We start from the raw sequence: 21,275 nt of genomic DNA on the forward strand, positions 1-21,275 counted from the left end.
CATAGGATCCAGCTTGGAAGTGTGCTAGGCTGCGGTTAGAAAGGGGTAGTAGAGCGATAAGACAAACGGACAGAGGACGTGAAGTTGTTCGGGGGAGTCAGAACGTGGTATACATTGCTCAATCTCGACTGTATCCAAAGTTGGCTTTGACTGAATCTCGATGTTCAGCAGTGCCTCAGTCATCTGGAACCCAGCTGCTTTGAGTGGCGGAACGTTCGATATGTGCTGGGAATCCCTTCGCGGTCCATGGTGAAATATAGATCCACGTCACTCTTCATGTGACATGGAAATTGTCGAGATTTTGCTGTACTGCTGCTGAGCTCTACGTAGCCAGCCCACGCTTCTCGGACTCGGAGAAGAAAATGAGCATACGCCACAACTTCCGCACGAGAACTTCTGCTTCTTCGTCAAGAGCCTTTTTTGGTTCTGTCAGCACGATAGACACACACAAAAAGACGGAAAGGAAAGCTTACCCCTTCAAGTTCTCCCACCAGATCCTGCGGCTTGCCCCGTGACCTGAGCGCATTCACCACGTAATCGACGAGCATCTGCTCCTGCACACCAAGGTACTCGACAATCTTTTTCTCGACGAACGGCTTCAAGCGCTCTTCGATCACGCCTTCATCCACAAACTCCCACTTCACGTCCCAATTCCACAGACCATCCTTGTCGTTCGGGATATCCGCAGCAAGCTGTTTCGCCGCTTGGGCACGTTCTTCGTCTGTCATCGCTGATGTCGTGGAGGCGTCGTATTGAATAGGGATGAGTGTCCTTCTGGCACCAGACCCAGCTTCTTCCTCTTCGTCCTCCAACAGGCCTTCCACCTCCGCGACAGTCCGTTTTGAAGCTTGAGATGCGCTTTTGTCGGCAGCTTTTTGCGCGGCCGCACCCAGCGAGAGTTTGAACCGTGCTGGCTCCCGGGGAGCTTGTTGCTGCTCCCGCTCCTCTTCCTCTGGTTCTCGTCGGCTCATTTCCTCTTCTTGCCTGCTTAAAAAGTCGTCTGCCATGGCACCTGCACGCTCACGTTGACGGTTCTCCCTAGCACGCTCACGTTGTTCAGCTGCACGGTCTGCATCGTCGTCCGCAATTTCCCGCTGTCGGAAGCTCTGCCGATTGCGTGTCCAGATGCTCCTGTCGGCGTAGTACTCTTCGGTCTTGCGGGAAGCCTCGTTGTCGTCGTTCCATTCTCGGAGCCGCTTGGCCATTGCTTCTTTTTCTTCATTGATTCGCGTTGCTTCGTCCGTATCACGTCCCTTTTCACGATCTACCGCGGCTGTCCGCGATTTCTCTCGGTTGATCCATCGTCGCTCCTGATCTAAGTATTGCTTTTCGAGTTCTGCATCCTTCTTGGCCTTCCGTCTCCGCTCCAATTCATCGTCACTGGCGTCAGTGTCCTCGTCTTCAAAGGCAGATGCGCCACTGATGGCGGTCCCGTTCACGAATGTGACACCTCTCTGGTAGTCCTTGGGGATTTGTGCACCAAAGCCCTTCGGCCCGGCAGGAGCTCCTCTTGGTCCCACTGGTATGCCATTAGCACCAGCAGGTCCTGAAGGAGCGGATGGAGGAGGTGACGCGAGACGATTGGACCGCTCACCATTCATCATGCGATGACGCTCTTGTTGCTCGACCTCTTCTTCCCGTCGAAGTCGCTCAAGATCGCGACGATTGCTTCGGTCGCGGAAGGCTGTTATTTCTTTTGCAACCGTTTCTCGCATCTCGGCTGGAATATCGGACAATTCATCGTCGACGTTAATGGGGATTGTAACCACATCGCCATTTGTGCCATTTGCGCCATCGGTCATGCTGACGTCCCCCTCCTTGTCAATATTGGATAGTTCGTCTCTCTGTGTAGGCACGGCCGGGTTGGTGAGGTCTTTCAGTACGGCTTCCAACGCACTTCGGGCATGGTCGAGTTGCATTTGTACCTGATCTGCATCTCTCCCTCCTTGAGATTCCTCCCATTGCTCGAGATAGCTGTGGGAGTTGTCATCGGCCACAATCTACTTCCTGTCAGCGTTCGCTTCCAGCATAGTCACACAGTACTCACAATTAGTCTGGACATTTCCACACTAGACTCCTCATCTACTTTTGCTTCACCATGGGTCTGACGCTTGACAGGAACTTCAACACCCCTTAGTACTTCTATGGCCGTGCTGAGACTTTCGGGGTCTTCGTACTCTGCGAACCCAAACTTGCAAGGCTTTTCGTCGGCATCTGTGGCGCGGATCCACCGTCGCAGATTGCCAGCGGCGCGTAGGATGCGCTCAATGCCATCGTCTCCTCCGGTCCCTTCGGTGATTCCCCCAACAAAGATTGTTTTTATTATTTCTTCTTTCGATTGCGGCTGTACCTGTGTGATTCTATCTCTTTCTCCGCCTCGAAAGTCAGAGCCCATGCCTGAGCCCAATCCTGCTCTACGACCACCTCTGTCCCGTTCATCGCGACCGCCAATGCCATCAGGCTTCGGAGGTCCAGAAGGTCCCAGTCGAATGACTGGTGCGGAGAAGTTGATGTTGGGCATGTTGGGAGGCGGTTGGAAGTTTGATGGGAATGCGCCAGGTCTGCCTGGTTGGTGAGCTTCTTGCTGTTGCATGCCTGGAGGAGCGCCCATGCCTGGAGCAACCATACCGGGAGGTGGTGCTGAAAGAAAAGTTAGTCGGGCCTGAAATGATTTCGAGGTGTTCTAACTCACCCATTCCAGGCGGCGCACCTGGCATTGCACCATAATCCCCCGGCGCACCATAGTGTCCTGGTGCTGGTAACACGTCAGTCAATGGGAGAGGTTGGATGAAGGAAGTATAGATTTTACCTTGGTAAGGATTGTACATGGTGCCTGCGAAGGCCAAGGGCTGATCAAGGAGAACTCGAAGGATGTTGGGAGGGTGCAGTCGTAGTGATTGACGAGGACATGGAATTAAGTCTGGCTGGCCCTCTGCGACGAGTGTTCAAGGGCTTTTGAGTCGTGTTATGGCAGGTCACGCATAGTATCGGTTCACATTTCTGTAGGAATGGCGCATCGCAGACAAAATGAGGCCAGATCCCGGAAATTCTAATGATCCAGCCCAGCGCAATTCAATCAGCCGAAGTTAAGCCGGCAATGCTGCTTGACAGTGCTCCCCGAAAACTCGTGCCTACATAAAACAAATCGGCCAGCGAAAACAGCTGGGCTGGGCGTACGATTCTGTGCTTTATTCAAAGTAAATAGCCATGTCAAACCCTTCTCCATCATGACATCTCCGCAAGCCCAGTCCTACCATCCGCCGGATGCATCGGCGCGTCCGTCGGCAGCTCGCTCCTAGGAGGATCCGAATGCATTTCGATGGCAGGAGGGCGGTAGTCTCGATATTTATACTCCCCGTCCCGTGGCCCTGGTTTGTCTACAGACGGACGCTGCAGGCCTGGACCATCTCCGTAACCTCTTTGTTGCTTTCTATTTCTGGTCCATAAGAAGAATACCCCTAAAGCTACTAGGACGACAGCAGCAATAACTCCGACTGCTATCCCAGCCTTGGCGCCGCCGCTGGCTCCCGAGGACTTTGATGCAATGGGGGACGATGCGGATGATGATGCAGTTGATGTTGGCGATGAGGCTGTGGTATCTGCGGCTGTGCTCGTGCTCGTGCTTGAACTCGAACTCGAACTCGTCGTTGAAGATGTTGTCGCAACGGAGGTCAATATCGAAGATGAGCTAATCAAAGTAGCTGTGCCAGCGATGGTGCTAGAGGAACTCGCCGCGGCGAGTAGTATGGACGGTGCGAGGCCGGACCAGGTTTCGTTCGTGGGATGTGCGCAGTCGACCCCGTCCGAGTACGACCACCCACAGCAAGCCCAAAGGCCTGTGTCAGGGTTATAGATGACATCCGGCACTGGATTGTCCGTGCAATGACTGGTACACTGGTCGCTTTCGTACGACTGGTCCGTACATGACGCTGCGAGGAAGCCGCTACCTGAATTAAAAGGTCAGTCTTTACGGTGAGTGCTGATCAGACATGCAAGATAATACCTCCCGACGGGGGAGAACTCTCCCAACAAAGATATTCCGACAGACAGAGGTTCCCGTTTCCCAGAGCATCATCCGACTTTATGGGACAGCAAGGCGAGTAGAGCTCGGCTGTTGTGATGACACTGCATGCTGCATCAACTGCGGATGTATCACTGATGTCTGTGCTGTTTGCCTTCCTGTAGCAGTTTACCATGGTTGCGCAATGTGTCGCCACTTAATAATATATCCAGGATGAGAGGTGAAGTGGGTTGTAAAAGATTTTGGCGAGAGACGAAAGAAGAATGCAGAGAGTCGGGAGATACTGTAGGCAGAAAGAACACCATGGACATCCGTGACTTTCACCATGAAACCCACTCTGAGACCGCTATTGCGCACGTTTGTACACATGAGCCAGCCTATCATGCCCAGCAGGCTGTGCTCGTCCTGGTTAATTGTGTGTTTGTGCTGGGATCATCGGGGCCAAAAGCCTATCGAGCAGTTCTGACCCGGAGCTCAATGTCGGTTAGGTAATTGATGTGCGGCATAAGGCACCCAAAGGCATCAAGCTGTGCTCTGCAAAGCCATGGGCACGACAGTGATGTCCACCGAATGTAGCGTCCAGTACTCATGGCTATGGCGATGATGGGTTGTATTGACGGAATTGCAGTACGAAGGCTAAGCCTTGTGAGGCACAAAAAAGAGTTGCAGGCCGTGTCGCAAACGATCGTGGCGCACTCGGCATATGTGATACCTGTAAGGAGTAGGTAACGTGCTCGAAAACGAATGGTCATCGTGACCGTATTGGTGGCTACCGTACCGTTTTGATGGTGTAACGATGCTGAGACACATCTGAGAAGCCAGTACCTAGTGACAACCCGATATTCCAGCTTGACCAATGAGATACGGCCGTCGTCTAGCGATCAAACACTAAGGCGACGCCTATATACGAGACACAAAAAGGAAACTGCCATTGCTTGTCAGTCAAAGTCAAACATAAAGAGTCCCCAATAACCTGTTTGCGATACACAAAGTATGAACGACATGATTAGCATATTGGTACCATTCCGGCATTCTCCTGATCTCGGGAAGAGGCCACATGACGGAAGTATTCCAAATTTCGAAGCAAATTTCACCACACGGAGAGGTCTTGGCCTTGCGCGTTGTCTCTGTACGAGACGAGAGGATTTCGGCCAACTTCATGCATCCAAGCTGACTAAAGATGACCGTAGAGGTGTCTTGAACGGCATGTTGCTTGCTGACCAGAACCGTGCCGCATCATGTTGGGCTGGGCGGACCTTTCTTTGCGGAATATGCATGACCTTTTGGACCGAAGGTGCTGATATTGCCTGCAGTCTTCGGTCACCCTACCTATGTCGTCAACGGCCCGGTCAGGGACCATGTGCAACTGCCTCATCGCTATGTTGCTGACTTCATTGTCGAGGTCGCCAAGCTGGATTCTTGAGAATATGGAATGTCCCGCTTGACCAGCTTTACTTCACTTGCTCTTCATCGGCACAGTATGAGTGACACTGGCTGCTCAATATCCGGTAATGGCCGAGCCTGGGATTTCCGGAACTGTCACTTCTCACGCGCTCATTTTCCGTCTGTGGCTGGACACTTGTATCATCTCATTTCTTATTCAGTTGACTTTTCAACACTATTTGCTCCCAACAACGTGCACGAGCTGATCGATCCCAGGCCGCAAGCGAAAAGACTATCGCCAAAGCGCCTTTCCTGCTCTTGTGGAAACAAGATCCTCAATGGCGCTCAGCCCTTGACACTACCTTGACTTCTCTTTCACACAATGTCCATACACTATGATTATGATGCGCACTTGTACGCCTTGACGCCTATCGAGGGCTCACACAACAACGAGCTCCACAAACCCCTGGCCGCTACGGAAAGCCGCGCACAGTCTCTATGGTCACACCGATGGAACCGCAAGGCAAAGGCGCCGGATCTGTTGAGGAACAGATACTGTCTAGCAGAAAAGATCACAAACGGATCACACAAGCAGCTGAGCTTTCAGGTCCATACCGCATACATATCGTATCTTCAGCTTGCGCTACACGATCCGGCAAAAACCCCCTCAGATGACAACAAACCGGTCATAGTCAAGCTGAGTAAGGACTCATGCAGTGCTTTGGAATTTCACGAGATCAGAACAAGCGATTACGAACACCTTGCTGGCGAACGCCCTGACGAACCCTACAACTGCTTTCACCTGATGCTTGTCGAGTACAAGCCAGATCTGGTTTCGTACGAGGGACTGTTCATTGAAGATTCTAGATCATATCAATCTGTCAAGGCTGCTTTGAAGTCCACCACGGTCTGCGCTCTCCTCATAAAAAGTCGCGACAAGAGTTCTTTCGAGTACAACACTTCGTCTCTGACTGAAAGATTTTCCGCTGAAAAGAGGACGAATCCCCTATCGAGATGGATCTACACCCTGAAACGTCAAACTCTACTCAAAGATCGACCCCCGGTTTTATTCTCACTACCGAAAACTTCTTTCTTTCACTTGCAAGACTACATAGGTGTCCTGGGTGTTGGAACTTTGATAGTGAAAGAAATTGTTGAGAAGAAGAAGACCGAGTCAATCGTCTCTCCAGTGGTATTCCTTCCGCATCACGAGGCAGGTACACGCAAGTTTATCGCTCTATTCAAGGTGCCGCGGCGACGGCAAGAAGACTTTTCCCCAGGAGAGAAGGCCTCCGCATCTTTCCGCCCTGGAACCATTGCGCCGTCGGATGATGATGGTAACGACTGCGGAAGCTCGTGCGTAACGGACGAATCCGACAACGAACAGTCACCTCTTGAAAATGGCGGGTTAGGCTATGGCGGGGCCAAGCGATCACGCCTGCCCTGGGACGTGAGAATCCTGCGTCCAATCCCATCTTCCGGGATTGGAGTCAGCACCGCAATTGTTGAACGTCGAAGACACAAAGATACGGGCAGGTTCATCGACGACCAGTTGCTCTCTGTCACTCCTTTAGGTGCTGAATTCCGCACCAGCCCAGCTGCTTTTCGGGCACTGTTGGAAAGCTCCAAGACCTCCTGCAGAGTTGTACCCGACCTCCGGCATAGTATCTTTTACTATGTCTTTCCGGCACTTGAGGTCCTCGAACGCCGGCTCTGTTCCCCCTTCGGACGTTCGCTTGACAAGGCCTTGTCAGAAGCGTTGCTCTCCAACGATTTTGAGAGTGTACCTAAATTCAACATCTACTGGTCATTGTCAAATGATAAGTATGCCGACGAGCAGTACATGGACCTCAATGAGAGCCAAATGGGTGCCACCCGCCTGGGATATGAGGCTCCAGCGGGTTTTGTCATCTGCCATGGTGGTCCTGGTACCGGAAAGACACATTTTGTGATTCAGGCTGTGAAGCCTTTTCTTCTTGATGCAGATGCAGAACATCGGCTATTGCTAACGTCAGCCGGCAATCGTGGGGTCGATTCCATGGCCAGGGGGCTCAATCGACTGCTGCAAGAGCTGATCAACTCGTGGAAGTCAAGCCCAAAGAGATACGTCATCCGCCTCCACAGTATCAAGACAGAGATGAGCATCCTCTTGAGACATGCGGAAACTCTGAGGGAAAAGGCGCTGGACAAGAAGCAAAAGTCAAGCCTGGCGGCCGGTAATGACACTGGGAAGTCTGCGGACGGGGCGTCCAAAGGGTCGGACTGGAGTCATCCTGTTCTTGCACATTGCCAAAACTTTGCGGCATGCAAGTTCGAGGGAGTGCAAGATGAAAGAGTCCAAGACATAACACTGTCCCTTGGTGAGAAGATGCTCGAGAATGCGGGAATAAAGACGGGCCCATTGTCTGATGCTGCCTACCTCTTCACAAGCTTTCGTGGATCTTACGCGAGGTACAGCAGGGGAGAGAACGTCGATCCGGAACAATGGGATTTGCAGATCAAAGAGCTGATGAGATATACCATCGCTCATGCGACAGCTTTGTGTGCCACTGTCGCTGGCGCAGCTGACGGTTTCGTTGCGAAGAGCTACAGAGATGCCGAGCTACTGGTTGTGGATGAGGCTTCAAAGGTGCCCGAGTTCCAATGGTGGCCACTTCTGGCTTTCTACCCTAATGCTGCAGGCAAGATAATGGTTGGAGATCCTGATCAGCTACCGCCACACATCGAGACGGATAAGGACAAGAGCGTGTACAACCCCTTTTTGCCGCAGCTACGAACCTCCCTGCAAGGGAGGTTTCAAGCAGCAGGCTTCAAATGTGCCTTTTTCACCATGCAGTACCGTGCCGTCCCCCAGATTGCAGAGATATACAACACTGCTTGTTATGCGTCTCGACTCCGCCATCATGACGCTACGTTGTTAGGAGCGCGCCCACTGGCCATGGATGTCCAATTACATAATCGTCAACGTTATGGCATGGGAAGCAGTGTCATCTTTCGCGATGTACCCACAGCGGAAGCCCAGAGACTCGACAGCGGTTCAAAGTTCTGTGCGGCTTACGCCATGGTCGCAGTCTCGATCTTGCAGGATCTCCTTGTTTCAGGTTTCGGCAGTTCTACAAAGCCATGTCACATTGCGATCCTGACTCCATACAAGGAACAGCAACGAATCCTGCAGATATCGAGGACGCGAATGGCGGCTGTATATCCTGATGCAGCAAATGTCACGATTGAGACGGTCGATAGCGTTCAAGGCCTTGAGTACGATATTGTCATCGTGGATCCTGTGGCAGTACGAAAGCCTGGTTTCCTGAACAAGAACCGCTTGAATGTGCTATTTTCTCGTGCGAGATGTGGCCTCTATGTTGTGGGTAGTGCCGACGATTGGGCTAGCATGAGGAGCACTGATTCCAGTGCGCTCAAGTCGTTCTGTGCTCAATTAATGCCCTACCGTTATCGAGCAAAAAGGGCTGTCTCATCAAAATTCTTCGACTCAGATATGCTGGCGAAAGATGTGGAAGACGAGTAGTGTTCCTGGAGCAAATGGCAGGTCATGCAGGGGACGTACGGGGCCTTGGATATGAACTTCGGCTATCAACAGTCAAGGCAGGCATTCTTGGTGCAGAATCTCAAAGTTGGAAAGGAGAGGTCGAGTTCATATCTGCGGGAGTGGGATCCGATACTGAGACACGGCTTGTAAGCGCAAGATGCTGATATGACGTCAAAACATAGCTGGCATTCCAGCAGGCCCACAAGAGAAGGGAAGCACGGAACCATATTTACTGTGAGATGTACTCCATACCGCTTCAGCTTTACTTCATCGTTCCCATCCTGTTGTTTGGCCCTCGGCAATAGTCCTTCGACCCTGTGTCGGGTCGTTGCTTTAACGAATGTAGTCTCTGCCCGCACGCAGTTCGTCTTCGCGGCTGAATATCAGAGATGAATTTAGCCGGCCGCCGATGAAGGGACGTCAATTGCCTGTTCCATTACACACCACAAACGGGCATCGGCTTCTACCCCGTACAATGCCATGTTCTCCATGGTCTGAGTAAGTTAAGGATGGACGTTGTGTCTTCTGAGACTGTCCTTGAGTCTCTTAGAGTCGAGACCTCATCCACGAAGCAGCAACCATGGATCCCATGAAGGTAGGAATCATCGGCTACGGATTTTCTGTCAAGTGTTTTCATCTTCCATTCATTCAATCCCTTTCAGAGTACAAGGTCGTCGCCTTCTTTCAGCGTGCAGAGGCGCCGAAAGACCCAAAATCTGCCGAGTCGGGCTCACACTGCACCGTCGACCACCCGGAGGCCAAGCACTACCGCACAGCCGACGAGTTCTTCGCCGATAAGGACGTCGAGGTCGTTATTGTCTGCAGCAAGCAGGACACTCATGCCGAGTATGCTGAGAAGGCTCTTCTAACTGGCAAGCATGGTATGCGGTCCCCTAACTGATAACTTCCATCATATGCCAATGTGGCTAACCTGTCCGCAGCTGTCGTCGAAAAAGCATTCACCAGGACCACCGAGGAGGCAGACCACCTCATAAAACTAGCCAAAGAAAAGGGGTTAATCTTGACGGTCTTCCAGAATCGAAGATGGGATTCAGACTTCCTCACCCTCTCCCACCTCACCAAGCACGACGCCCTAGGCGAGATCAACGAAGCCGAGATCCACTACGACGTCGACTTCCCCTTCTGGATGCGCGGCATGACGGCCAAAAAGTACACGCCAGGCGACGGCCTGATGTTCGGTCTGGGAAGCCACACCATCGACCAAGCCCTCCTACTCTTCGGCCCACCTAAATCCATAACATGCTTTCTGCGTGTCTTGAGGGGCGTCGACAGCGAAATCGAAGACTCCTTCACACTGATCCTACAGTACGACAGTCCGCTACTGGTCACGGTCAAGACGAATATCGCTTCATGCATGCGCGATGGCGATCAGCCTAAGTACTTTGTCCGTGGAAGTAAAGGGTCTTATGTCAAGGTATGTATCCCACCCACCCTCAACAACAACGTACCACCACTACCGGATGACAAGACTAACATGCCCGCGCCCGCACCAGCACACCACATGTATTCAAGAACAACAAGTCTTTGACGGCATGAAACCCACTGACCCGAAGTTTGGTGTTGAAGATGCTTCACTAAACGGCCTTCTGACGACGAATGAGTCCTTTGACAAGACTCAAACCCATGACTCCAAATCGAAGAAGTATGTCGGTCGATATCCCACGATTCCAGGACGGTGGTTGGGTTTCTACGAGAATCTCGCGCAGGCGATCCGGGGCAAGGCCGACGTAGCCGTGAAGCCAGAGCAGTCGAGAGACGGCATCAAAATCATGGAGCTGGCAAGGCTGAGTCATGAAAAGGGGCAGACAATCCCTTGGGGTTAACGCTTGAGCAGATTGACATGCCAAATGTTTCGATCGTGCGATCAAAGGCCTCTGTTCAGCTTCTGAAATTACCCATCCCGTGACTGTACTGTTTCTCCTGACTCTCTCAACCGCTTGCGGGACATTAGCCCCCATATGGACCGTGAACGATAAAGATAAACTCTGTATAGCCCGAGCCCCGAATTCCTGCTTGCCAAAAGCAATATACTCAGCGCGGCCTTGTAACAGTGACTTGCCACAACTCCACACTTTGCAAGGATCATGTATCAGCCAAAACCAGCCCATAGCCATGCCCGCTTAAGCAACAAAACATATCAAAAGAGCGCAAACCCCGTCCCAGCTTTTTGTCAAAATCAAGCCCTTGCAATGATCGAATAGTCCAAACCAAACTCAGAATGCTCCTCGCGGCTGGCAGCCGCCGACTGTGCCCGGAAATCCAGGATCCGCTGCTCCCACTTTTGTACCCATAATATGTGCCGGACAACACTCCTCCCCTTGACTGATATCGCGAACTCCTCAGTCCAAAACTCAAATGATTCAGCCACATTTGTCCTCCAGAGCACGCTATGCAGAAGCATCAAAACGACACTAGCAAGCATGACAAACATGTGATCACTCCGCCCCACGCAATGCGCTGTAACCCGAAGGCATGCTGGAAAACAACACAACTCCGCGCATAGATCGTGTCATGCTTTGATCGTATCCTCGTAAGTCATTCAACCCCAAACAGATGTTGTTCCAATCTTGTTGGAACCCCAGACACCACTTCCAGTACCCCAAGCCCCCATGCTGGAATTACCAGACTCCTTTTGACCATTAGGGTTCGAGTTGGCCGAACCCGCCCGATCGATGTTTTGTTCGTTAGCACCGAAGCCGTAGCCGAGAGATGACGGAAGAGGCGACGTAGTACGCTTGTTAAGGGATTGGTTCGGAGCCTGCTGAGCATTTGGCCTGCTACCAATTGGTCCCATTCCTCCCGAGATAGGCGCGGTGGTGGATTTTGATATTTGCCGTGAATGAGACGGTTCGTCTCCCGAGGGCGGCGTAGGTGCCTTGCCCGAGGAGACCGCTGCGTCCATTGCACCAAACCCAGGGGCAGTCTGCACAGACGGTGAGGAGGTCTTTTCACCTCTTGAGGCATCGGCACCGGCAGATTGTCCACTGACTTCACCTTGCGTACGGAAGGGATCTGCTCCTCGAGGCGATTGTCCACGGCCGGCTCCAGGGGCGTTGCCACCAGCCTGGTCTCTGCTGATATCCTCAGGGCTGAATGGAACTTGGCCCATGAAGGCTGGGTCACCGCCTCCGTAAAGAGCACGATGTTGGCGCGCAATCAGCTCCCGTCGACCCTCCTCACTCAGTGTGCTAGGGCTCATAGACCGATCCGATTTATTCGAAGACATTTCCGCCAACACACCTGTTGTCCTCATCAGCCTCGTATCAACTTTCTGCAGGCCCATCTCATGCTCACTTCGGTTGTACTGCTGCTCCTGATGGTAATTTCGGAGCTCCCGCTCTCTTTGCGCTGCCATTCTTCTCTTCGCCTGCAGCATTTGATCGCCATCGTTCTGCCGGGCCTGATGTCCCTGATGTCCTTGGTGTCCCTGGTGCCCCTGGTGCCCCTGGTGCCCCTGGTTGCCCTGGTGCCCCTGATGCCTTTGAGAAGCATAGAAGTTCTGAAGGTTCGAGCCCTGGTGAGGTCGTGACGCATCGAAATCGCCCTGCGAATGGCGGCCACCGTGCATACGGTGACCTTGGTGACCTGCAATGGGTCAGTATCCCGCTGATGGAGGTCGCCCGAGAAATGTATGCATACCGTAGTCGCCTCCAGGGCGAGCACTGGGGCCCGTTGGCATGGGGCGTGGACCACCTGCATAGATTTTGCCGCTCTTGACGAGGTTGTCTATGGCTCGGTCCACCTCTTCGAATTGGGTGGCAAAGGCATTGCCATCTTCTCGCTGTGAGGTAGAGCTTGCGCCTGGTATCTTGTCAGCAATTCCAGGCTTGCTTGGGACAATACTTCCACTGACCAGATCTTGATGGTGGCGGCGGTTGCTCCCATGACGCCTGCCGCACAGGCGGCTGCCATCCTTGCGATTCATAGTATGACATTGTTCTCGACGACGCTTGGTACTCTTGCGTCGTGCAATGCGGAAAAATTGGGGAAAATATGTTCGATGTTCGTGAGGCAGCGCAATCAAGGTCGTGATCTGGGGACTCTTTCCTAAGAATCAATGAGCCTACTGGTACCTTCCCCAAAGTGCAGGCGTAAGAGGAGAGTGCGACTGGCCAGGCAGTTGCAGAAGGGTATAAGCAATTGAAGGGGAGGGAGAGTGGACATGTGGTGTTCAATGTGGATGGGTTGGTGCGAAGTTGGGTGGGGAGAGGCTCATTTTTTCGAGGATCGGCCAGAACTGAACCAATGATGGAATCGGTGTGGAACGGTGGAATTGGCCGAGGTGCCACGGGAGAGCAAGAGGGACTGGAGTTTTCGACTTACGGAGGAGGACTTTCGGAGATTACCACGCACAGGACTCGACAATGCCTCTGGACTGCACTGAAGCGCAGCAGGCGACAGTTGAAGGGGGGGAAGAGAACACAAGAGAGAGAAAGAGGTGCGGGTACAAGAGGGAGGGAGAGGAAGTCGAGGTCGAGGTCGAGAGAAAAAAGAGAAGATGTGATTTGACGAAATGGTGGAGAGTGAGTTGGAGTGGGCAAAGGGAAGTCTGGGAGAGAGAAGGAAATTCGAAGTGCTCGAAGCCGAGAAAGAGGATCCCCGGGTTGGATTGGATTCAAGCTGCAAATCGCTTCCATCAACCGACCAACTACTTTTGCACCTTGCCGCAATCCACTACTCCAGTCACAATCAATCACGGAGTACATCGGCGGTCGTCAATGTCGCACAACACTAACAGGAATGATCGAGGCTAGCTGCACATGGTCAATTCCTCAATGAAAGTGCGGGCACTTCACCCTGGGGCTCTTATATTCTGTATTGACCGGGACAAATGCCAGACAAAAGAAGCACTTGAAGCCGAAACGTGCTCCGGTGAGAGCGGGACATCCACCCAAGAGCCTAACCTAACCATCCACGGGTTGCAGCACCAGCACCAGCAGTAGGTTGCTAAGCGGCATCGCTAGGAACAAGCGGCCAGACTCGAACTCGACTCGCGATATACAATATCTAGATATCTCGGCCATACGGTGGCTCCTTCCGCGCCTATCCTAAAGCCTAGGCACCAAGGGCACCTGCACCAAGCTTCGCGAGGAAAGCCGCAGAAGTGCCAATGCCAATGCAATTATTAATGGTGACCTCGAACTGGTGGAGCCCCAAATGAATGACAGGCTGCAGTGCCGGTAAATTATTTCGCGTGCTTAAAAGGTGGGGAGAAGAGGAAAGATGCGTCTTTCTTTTCTCAGTTTCCTTTCCTGAACAGTCCTCGAACTGGCAAGCGGTTTTCAGCATATTGCGATCTGCAGGCCACCACGCGTTCTAGACAACACTGCCACTGCAGCCGTCCCCGAAAGAACAGTGGTTCGGTTCATCACATGTGGTACACACTACACAGACATCAGACATGCATCCTGTACTCTCGATGCAGCATCCAAATATGACACAGGCTATCATCAGCCTGATCCCCCAATATCAATCCTTCTGAGGTCTCTCGATGAACATTCTTGTGAGGCCTGATCGTAAACTGACTCAGTTGTTACCTGGCAATTTACCTCTGCTACCTCGATGGCGGATGTGTGCGAAACGATGATGATATTTCTGACTTTGTATCCCGCCTTGCATGCCTTGAGATGATGTGATGCAGATATTTCCCGGTGCCATCACGCATCATTCTGGACCAACCAGTGCAGCGTAATGGCAGCACACCACACGGCTGACCTGCATGGTCAGGAACGGCGAATAGAAGCCCTCATTGCCTGGCGCGGCTGCTCCCTGTGAAAGAACAGGTGCCCCAGAAGCGCCAAAAGAACCTTAGCCAGGCTTCTATGCAACCACGTCCAGTGGCAGTAAATGATCTGATCGCGGGCCGCTCTGCAGCCTGATGAACCGTAGTGTTCATCCTGGCCGGACTTTGAATCCGATTCATGAATGGAACACCCAGAAGGGTTGGAATGGCAAAAGGAAAAACGATTTCTCCGCATCATGGAATGTGCAGTGAATATTCTTCGAGACTGCGGACTTTGAACCTATTGCTTCACGGCCGCATGTGCTAGGAAACTCTGTCACGACATGAGCCTCGACTTAGGATTGCCACAGCCTTGCATCTGGCAACTATTGAAGCTCTTGTGTCGGTCGTCCATCCAATTTTATACGGAAATCACATCGAAGTACATCATGACTTTCGAGCGTAAGATCAGGCAGGTCGTGTACACCACTGCATTGTGACATAGACACACGTGCGCATGGGTGCCACAGAGGCCTGGCAGATGGGAAGGATGTGGCTTTGAAGGCCAGTCTCCCGTTCAGCCACATCGTCAACATCTTCTAACCATGTCGGTGATGCGGAGCATGGATGGCCGGTCTATTCTTGGATTTGTCCAGTAGACTATATTGGTAAGGAGTTGGGCAAATTCATTAAAATGAAAGGAAGCACGGAAGTGACCTCAGCTGGGAGACCAGGCTGAGCAATGCTGACAGGAGGTAGAAAGGATCCGATTGTACACGCACATCTTCCTCCATGGCCGCCTCCATGACGATAACGAGCTGTACCTAAGGCAGCCATGGACATCGATGTCAAAATGTCACCTAGTAGTCGCCGACAACAATGAATAAACAAAAGATCGAGGAAAGCGGATTTAGAGAGGTCTTTCTGTGCCCCTAGCCTAGAACAGGGCACTCGCGAACCTAGGAGAAACGCGCTCCCCTTTTGGAGAGCGACACGCTAGTTAGATCTGACATTTTTGTTCTAACTCGCCCAAATGCCCGACGTACGACCTGTCAGGGTACGAGTATTTATGTATACATGGCGCCCTGAGAACATGCTGAGAAAAGAGGCAGCACAACCTGGATAGCCGGGCGCAGACTCTTTGGAATATTAGCACGGGGGGGAGCGATCCAGCAGGTGCTTCGTTTGCAGCTACAGGTACTCGTACGAAGTAGTCCTTGCGCAACTCCTGTCATGGTCTTGCTACCTTACCTCGCTCCACTCACCACCGCACAGCAGCAGGACAGGCAGACTCAGCCTGTTGCAGTAACATCTCGATCGACTGTTGGCAGTAGACCGTAAGGGGGGATCACCTTTGACATACTGTAACGCTTTTGTGCTCTCCATCAATAATAGGCAAAATCAGGTAGAAACGGAGGGCTTGCAGCAGCACTTCAATGCCTGTTCTTATAGACACTTCCCAATTGGCGCTTGGCGTGCCTATGAGTGATTGGAATCCACCATCCACCCACGCTGCCCTTGCCGGTGTAGGGCGACTGTTCAGCCTTTGACGGCCTTGGGGGGCGCACGTTTAGTTAACGCACCCTAACTTAGGGTGGTGCGGTGCTAATAGTAAACTTCCCCCTTCTCACACTCCGCCAAACACCGCAGCCAGGAACAAGCGTGCATTCAATCTCTCGTAACCTCAGTCACCTCCACAACCTCGATCAACACCTTCTTTTCTCGTCTCGACTCTCAGTGCATCCTCTTCATCTTCTCTCCTGGCACGCGTCTGGCAACCCTATTCTGCTTCTATTGGCATTCTCAATCCTGTATAACGACAAATTTCACCGTATTCTCCCTCAAAATTCCCCTCGACCAAGGGCAATCTCACCACCGTCACGTCCACGACTTTGCCTTTCGCCCACTTCCTTGTACGTTTCTTCGATCCCGAGGACCACGGTCCCCTCTGTTCCTATATCTGGTACAACCTACCGTCCAGTCCTTTCATCCTTGTCCACTTTGCTCGCCGCCACGCTTGGCTTGCTCAGATTAATTGAGAGCCGCACGTACACCAAATTCGACCCTTGTCCTGGCTGGCCAGAGGCCTTGAGGTATCGAGCGAGGCACAGGCACATTCTTTGCTTTGAGGAGTATTTAGGACTGCGTGTTTGTCCTTGGAAACAAACCTCGCGATCCAAGCCCGCCACCCAGGCGGCGCATCTCCCTACCACACCTTTTGAAAAACCGCTCATAAAATCCCCCGTCCCACCACCTTTCAGGATCGAGAAGAGCTACGATATCTCCACGACTAGGTCTCCTACAGCGGACATTGTGGCGGGTTCTCGCACTGTGTCAGTCCAGCCGCAGTCGCCCCTGGAGACTTCTATGACAGGCAATACGACGGAACATGATGGGAACATTGCACCAATATCGATGACCGTGCCATATATCACGGCTCCAGTAGCAGCCATGGAGGGGAATCCGGACAGCCACAATCAATTCTCCACTCAACGAGGCGTAAATAATGAATCCGCCCAGTCAAGGTCCTTGCCGTCCACACCCTACCAAAGACCTCAGTCTCGGTCTGGACAGAGAGTAACACGCTCCCCAGACCCGAGTACGAAGAGTGGCTCTCCACTGTCACTGCCCTCCGACAAAAGTCGAACCCCACCAGCCAGGGGAAGGCCTTATGGAGGGTGCAAATACGAGACAGGAATGGCGCGGGCAAGACGGCGTGTGCCATACTCATTTGGACCAGAGCCCCTGCAAAAAGACAAATCCGATCTGAAGACTCGACTTAATCATGAGGAAGACGAGGCACTAACTCGTGAAATGCAAAATCTTTATTCGCGGCTACTTCCCACTGCGGAAAGCGAGCAGCGGAGAACAACATTCATTGATAAATTGGACAGACTTCTTCGTGATAATTGGCCAACGTCTTCCTTCACAGTCAACGTCTTCGGTTCGACTGGAAACAACCTGGGGACTCTGGACTCCGATGTCGACATTTGCATCACGACCGACTGCAAGGAAATGGAACGAGTCTGCTCCATTGCAGAATTGCTGGCCAAAAACGGCATGGAAAGAGTTGTCTGTGTTTCGAGTGCAAAGGTACCTATAGTCAAGGTTTGGGATCCTGAACTGCAGGTGGCCAGCGATATCAATGTCAACAATCCCCTCGCGCTTGAAAATACCGACCTCGTGCGTACGTATGTCGATCTTGACAGCCGAGTGAGGCCTCTGGCTATGATCATCAAATACTGGGCGAAGCGGAGGATCTTGAACGATGCTGGTATGTCATACGCCTGGATTTTATGAGGACCCTATACTGATGCATTTGCAAAGCCCTCGGTGGTACCCTCAGCTCTTATACATGGATATGTCTGGCCCTAAATTTCCTGCAAACACGGGATCCGCCTATACTTCCTACTTTACAGCAGCAACCGAAGCTCGAGCCCAAAATCCTAGCCGGCGTCAATGTCTCCTTTGACCGCAATACCGAATCCTATAAAGACTTTGGCGCTCGGAACAAGTCTTCGCTGGGCGAATTATTGTTCCACTTCTTTCGCTACTACGGACACGAACTTGATTTTGAGCAGAATGTGGTGTCAGTTCGGCTTGGGCGCATCCTATCCAAGGTCGAAAAACAATGGCATCTGCTTCAGGACAATCGCTTGTGCGTTGAGGAGCCCTTCAACCTGTCCCGCAACCTGGCCAACACGGCTGATGACACTTCTATGCGTGGTATTCATTTGGAACTACGGAGAGCATTCGAGCTAATTGGAGAGGCCAAACTTGACGACTGTTGTGAGCAATTCGAGTACCCTAAGGAAGAGATCAAGCTATCTGAACATTTTGTACCTCCGTCAGCGAGACCGGTTATCCCCCAGCCGCCCACACAGTCATCGGCTCAGCCATCATTGCACCTAGGCAGGCCAGGGAAGGGCTCCAATCGTGGAGGAAGAGGTTCCAAGGGTCCTAACAGCAACTCTCGCCGCTCCTCTAATCCTACAGGGCGGACTTCGAATTCCATACGCAACTTCCCTTTTCAGATGACCCCACAAGAACTTCAGCTACAAGCGCAACATCAGCAACATCTTCTCCACGACCAGTTATTCCAGCAATACCAATATCTACAGCTTCAAGAGCAAGAATTGAGGATGCAGCTACATCAGCAAAACCTCCGTCACCGAGGGCTTCTGGCGGCAGGATATCATCAACCTGCCGCATACGGCCAATACGGATCGCAGGACGAAGGATTTGATGGCACGAACGGACAAATCAATGGCATGAGTCGAGCGCCTATGTCTGCGCCGTTGTACCAGCAGCGGTTTGGTCCTGCCTCACCTTATCTCACAGCAGGTAGCCTGAGTCAAGGTGTTTCAACAAATCCTCCTTCGCCTAGGGTCAACTCTGTTATTCCTGACACGAGAAGATTCTCAAGGCGGACATCCCTCACACAGTCGTCCTCAGGACCGTCTCTAAGAGCTCAGTCGCAACCGGCTCGAGCTGTTCCAGTGTCTTCGTTTGGCCACATTTCAGCTAGACCCGATGTGTCCATTCTGCAAGAGGCTGCTGGAGGACGCAGATCATCCGTGTCCTCTTCCTCCCAAGAACAATTTCCTGGATATTTGGAAAATGGCTACAACGTGGCTGGTTCTATGTACGACTCCGGCCGAAGGCCGGCAGAGTATCTGGGCTACTACGTGGGGCAGTCGCCGTCATTATCTGCGTATACGCACAGCACCGCAATCTCTCCTATCCCGTCTCATGTCGGCCTGGCCATCCAAAACGGTGGATTGTCACCTCGACTTGCTTCGGCGTCGATCCGCTCTAATGGGAGCATGCATTCGCCTCCTTTACAGGCTGTTCCGCCTGCTACAGCTGAGACACAATCTATTGCAGAGCCGGAGGCCAAGAAATTTCCGGTCGGCAGTATTCCCCCTCAGCCAAGGTCAGGTCCCTTGATTGTTGATGGTTCGGTCAACTCTCCACGGCGGAGACGGACGACACAATCACTCAACGAAAGTGATGAGCCCACGAACTTCAGCGCTTCAACTTCGGAAGATCTTGCATTCGACACACCTTCGAGTTCCGATGAAAACTCTCAGGATGCTCTTGAGCTCAACAATCATAAGAAGAGCCCCCCAGCCAGCCCTAGCGCTCCACAAAGGCGCTTGCACCAGATGGCAGGTTCATCACAACACATGAATGGATTCTTGCCGTTCAGGACGTCACTGTCAGCTGCTCCACAAGACCTCCCAATTCAAGAAACAAGGACCGAAGAGGCAATGGCGATGGCAGGACTAGGGGCTCTGAAGAAGCCAGGCACAGCATGGACTCTGGATCGACAGCTTTCTTCTGTGGAAGAAGTTCTTACGCCATCTCCTAGAGTTGAAAGTTTCCTACCCGAAGGCCAGCCCCCTAACGTTGCCCAGTCGGTGGATCAGGCGGAGCCCGCAGCAGCATCAGAAGCAGAAACAACGACCCTTGCTAACGGGAACGGTGGCGACGAGGCCATTGTAAAGCCACTAAGTCCGAGGACAAATGGCTCGACTGGTGAAAATGCATCTCCGGCTTCTGCAGCCGTTGTCGGCGCCACCAATGGCTGGGAGACGCAACATCGCAAGAAAAAGAGAAGGAGCAAAAAGGCAGTCAAGTCGGAGAATGATGCGCAGGTTTTGAACACTACAAAGGGAGAAATCCTGCCGGCCGATGAGTCCCTACGAAAAGGTGGCTAGGGACTACTTTGCCGATGTTTATAAATCCGCAAGCAATGCCAGTCCTTTTTGGGACATGCCCGACAAAAGCCTGACTTCAACTTCCTGGGCTGCACAGCGCGATGCGATGCGATGCGCGTACGCCAGGGCAACCTCGGAACGGAATTTATTCTATCAACAGCACATCTAGTCGTTTATATTTTTGGTTATGCATGGGCAAAAATTGTTGGCGTTTGTTGATCTGTCACACGAGCATCCCACTCTGGGATGCAATGAACGAGGATGACTTCAAAGTTTCAGTCATGAAGCGTTTCTTCATACCGCATGAAAATTGCGGAGGCCTTTCGACATCTGGCTTCGTGGAAGCTGGCCTTTGAGCAGAGATGTCGAGGGGCATTTTCGGCGATTGTGAAATGGAGTCTTTTCTATACGGCCGCAAAAATTTCTAAGGGCGCCCCGGAGTGGTGGCCCGCAAACGATGGAACGGCCTTGCGGATGAATGCATGGCATGGAAAGACCAGAGAACCTGGCTGCTTGTGTGGAAAGGCTATCATGGCACGGTATCAAAAAAAGGAGGATCAACAGGGTACATTTGGCCCCATGGCAGAACCACTGCAAAGCTACGAAACAAAAACCGGACGAAAAAAGAGGGTGTGTGTGAGAGAGCGAAGATTGTACGTCCCTCAAATGAGGTGAAAGAAGTAGATGAGAGGATTAGCAGATAAAATGAAGACCGTGACCATTGTTAAAACAACGAGAAAAGCCTTTTTTCAAGTAGAGGTGCGGATATAAGACGAGGCTGAGTTGACTTGACTTTTATTAGTCAGTGAGGCTCGTACGATCCGGAATTGAAGGGCGGAAGCCGGGAGGGAGGATTAT

General features: G+C 52.2%; 7 protein-coding genes across 7 annotated transcripts; 3 read left to right on the plus strand and 4 right to left on the minus strand.

Moving 5' to 3' along the window:
• Nucleotides 1-99: 99 nt before the first annotated feature.
• On the minus strand, nucleotides 100-2,739 carry EDD37DRAFT_224860 (uncharacterized protein). The gene is made up of 3 exons (XM_062810461.1): nucleotides 2,048-2,739; nucleotides 474-2,000; nucleotides 100-415 (listed from the first exon to the last, which is right to left on the minus strand). Exons 1-3 carry the CDS (start codon nucleotides 2,624-2,626, stop codon nucleotides 323-325), a joined length of 2,199 nt encoding a protein of 732 aa, XP_062672572.1. The 5' UTR covers nucleotides 2,627-2,739; the 3' UTR covers nucleotides 100-322.
• Nucleotides 2,740-3,182: 443 nt separating this feature from the next.
• EDD37DRAFT_224964 (uncharacterized protein) lies at nucleotides 3,183-4,572 on the minus strand. The gene is made up of 2 exons (XM_062810467.1): nucleotides 4,004-4,572; nucleotides 3,183-3,947 (listed from the first exon to the last, which is right to left on the minus strand). Exons 1-2 carry the CDS (start codon nucleotides 4,194-4,196, stop codon nucleotides 3,226-3,228), a joined length of 915 nt encoding a protein of 304 aa, XP_062672573.1. The 5' UTR covers nucleotides 4,197-4,572; the 3' UTR covers nucleotides 3,183-3,225.
• Nucleotides 4,355-4,894, minus strand: EDD37DRAFT_224923 (uncharacterized protein). Its single transcript, XM_062810463.1, has one exon. The coding sequence runs from the start codon at nucleotides 4,771-4,773 to the stop codon at nucleotides 4,471-4,473; it is 303 nt and encodes a 100-aa protein (XP_062672574.1). The 5' UTR covers nucleotides 4,774-4,894; the 3' UTR covers nucleotides 4,355-4,470.
• Nucleotides 4,895-5,598: 704 nt separating this feature from the next.
• On the plus strand, nucleotides 5,599-9,023 carry EDD37DRAFT_224925 (P-loop containing nucleoside triphosphate hydrolase protein). Its single transcript, XM_062810464.1, has one exon. The coding sequence runs from the start codon at nucleotides 5,787-5,789 to the stop codon at nucleotides 8,928-8,930; it is 3,144 nt and encodes a 1,047-aa protein (XP_062672575.1). The 5' UTR covers nucleotides 5,599-5,786; the 3' UTR covers nucleotides 8,931-9,023.
• Nucleotides 9,024-9,438: 415 nt separating this feature from the next.
• Nucleotides 9,439-10,925, plus strand: EDD37DRAFT_224927 (oxidoreductase). The gene is made up of 3 exons (XM_062810465.1): nucleotides 9,439-9,832; nucleotides 9,893-10,386; nucleotides 10,466-10,925. The coding sequence occupies exons 1-3, from the start codon at nucleotides 9,532-9,534 to the stop codon at nucleotides 10,793-10,795; spliced, it is 1,125 nt and encodes a 374-aa protein (XP_062672576.1). The 5' UTR covers nucleotides 9,439-9,531; the 3' UTR covers nucleotides 10,796-10,925.
• A 373-nt stretch (nucleotides 10,926-11,298) lies between these two features.
• EDD37DRAFT_224955 (uncharacterized protein) lies at nucleotides 11,299-13,204 on the minus strand. Its single transcript, XM_062810466.1, has 5 exons — nucleotides 13,185-13,204; nucleotides 12,826-13,019; nucleotides 12,612-12,773; nucleotides 12,267-12,557; nucleotides 11,299-12,212 (listed from the first exon to the last, which is right to left on the minus strand). The coding sequence occupies exons 2-5, from the start codon at nucleotides 12,905-12,907 to the stop codon at nucleotides 11,512-11,514; spliced, it is 1,236 nt and encodes a 411-aa protein (XP_062672577.1). The 5' UTR covers nucleotides 12,908-13,019; nucleotides 13,185-13,204; the 3' UTR covers nucleotides 11,299-11,511.
• A 2,926-nt stretch (nucleotides 13,205-16,130) lies between these two features.
• On the plus strand, nucleotides 16,131-20,417 carry EDD37DRAFT_605524 (poly(A) polymerase, variant; the record flags this gene model as incomplete). Its single annotated transcript, XM_062814818.1, has 3 exons — nucleotides 16,131-16,220; nucleotides 16,288-17,968; nucleotides 18,022-20,417. 3 exons carry the CDS (start codon nucleotides 16,131-16,133, stop codon nucleotides 20,415-20,417), a joined length of 4,167 nt encoding a protein of 1,388 aa, XP_062672578.1.
• Between the last annotated feature and the right edge of the window lie 858 nt (nucleotides 20,418-21,275).

The sequence above is a fragment of the Exophiala viscosa genome (genome assembly GCF_022695815.1).
Source record: "Exophiala viscosa unplaced genomic scaffold EDD37scaffold_2, whole genome shotgun sequence".
Classification (NCBI taxonomy): domain Eukaryota; kingdom Fungi; phylum Ascomycota; class Eurotiomycetes; order Chaetothyriales; family Herpotrichiellaceae; genus Exophiala; species Exophiala viscosa.

What these genes read in the sequence shown, in the direction of transcription:
- EDD37DRAFT_224860 (XM_062810461.1), bottom strand. Translation starts at nt 2,626, where the DNA reads ATGGTTGCTCCAGGCATGGGCGCTCCTCCAGGCATGCAACAGCAAGAA. An exon ending in TGGAAATGTCCAGACTAATT is followed by an intron (nt 2,001 to 2,047) that starts GTGAGTACTGTG and finishes GACAGGAAGTAG; the next exon opens with ATTGTGGCCGATGACAACTC. An exon ending in TGGTGGGAGAACTTGAAGGG is followed by an intron (nt 416 to 473) that starts GTAAGCTTTCCT and finishes GAACCAAAAAAG; the next exon opens with GCTCTTGACGAAGAAGCAGA.
- EDD37DRAFT_224964 (XM_062810467.1), bottom strand. Translation starts at nt 4,196, where the DNA reads ATGGTAAACTGCTACAGGAAGGCAAACAGCACAGACATCAGTGATACA. An exon ending in GAGTTCTCCCCCGTCGGGAG is followed by an intron (nt 3,948 to 4,003) that starts GTATTATCTTGC and finishes CTTTTAATTCAG; the next exon opens with GTAGCGGCTTCCTCGCAGCG.
- EDD37DRAFT_224923 (XM_062810463.1), bottom strand. Translation starts at nt 4,773, where the DNA reads ATGACCATTCGTTTTCGAGCACGTTACCTACTCCTTACAGGTATCACA.
- EDD37DRAFT_224925 (XM_062810464.1), top strand. Translation starts at nt 5,787, where the DNA reads ATGTCCATACACTATGATTATGATGCGCACTTGTACGCCTTGACGCCT.
- EDD37DRAFT_224927 (XM_062810465.1), top strand. Translation starts at nt 9,532, where the DNA reads ATGGATCCCATGAAGGTAGGAATCATCGGCTACGGATTTTCTGTCAAG. An exon ending in TCTTCTAACTGGCAAGCATG is followed by an intron (nt 9,833 to 9,892) that starts GTATGCGGTCCC and finishes ACCTGTCCGCAG; the next exon opens with CTGTCGTCGAAAAAGCATTC. An exon ending in GTAAAGGGTCTTATGTCAAG is followed by an intron (nt 10,387 to 10,465) that starts GTATGTATCCCA and finishes CGCCCGCACCAG; the next exon opens with CACACCACATGTATTCAAGA.
- EDD37DRAFT_224955 (XM_062810466.1), bottom strand. Translation starts at nt 12,907, where the DNA reads ATGTCATACTATGAATCGCAAGGATGGCAGCCGCCTGTGCGGCAGGCG. An exon ending in GCCGCCACCATCAAGATCTG is followed by an intron (nt 12,774 to 12,825) that starts GTCAGTGGAAGT and finishes ACAAGATACCAG; the next exon opens with GCGCAAGCTCTACCTCACAG. An exon ending in GGAGCAGCAGTACAACCGAA is followed by an intron (nt 12,213 to 12,266) that starts GTGAGCATGAGA and finishes TGAGGACAACAG; the next exon opens with GTGTGTTGGCGGAAATGTCT.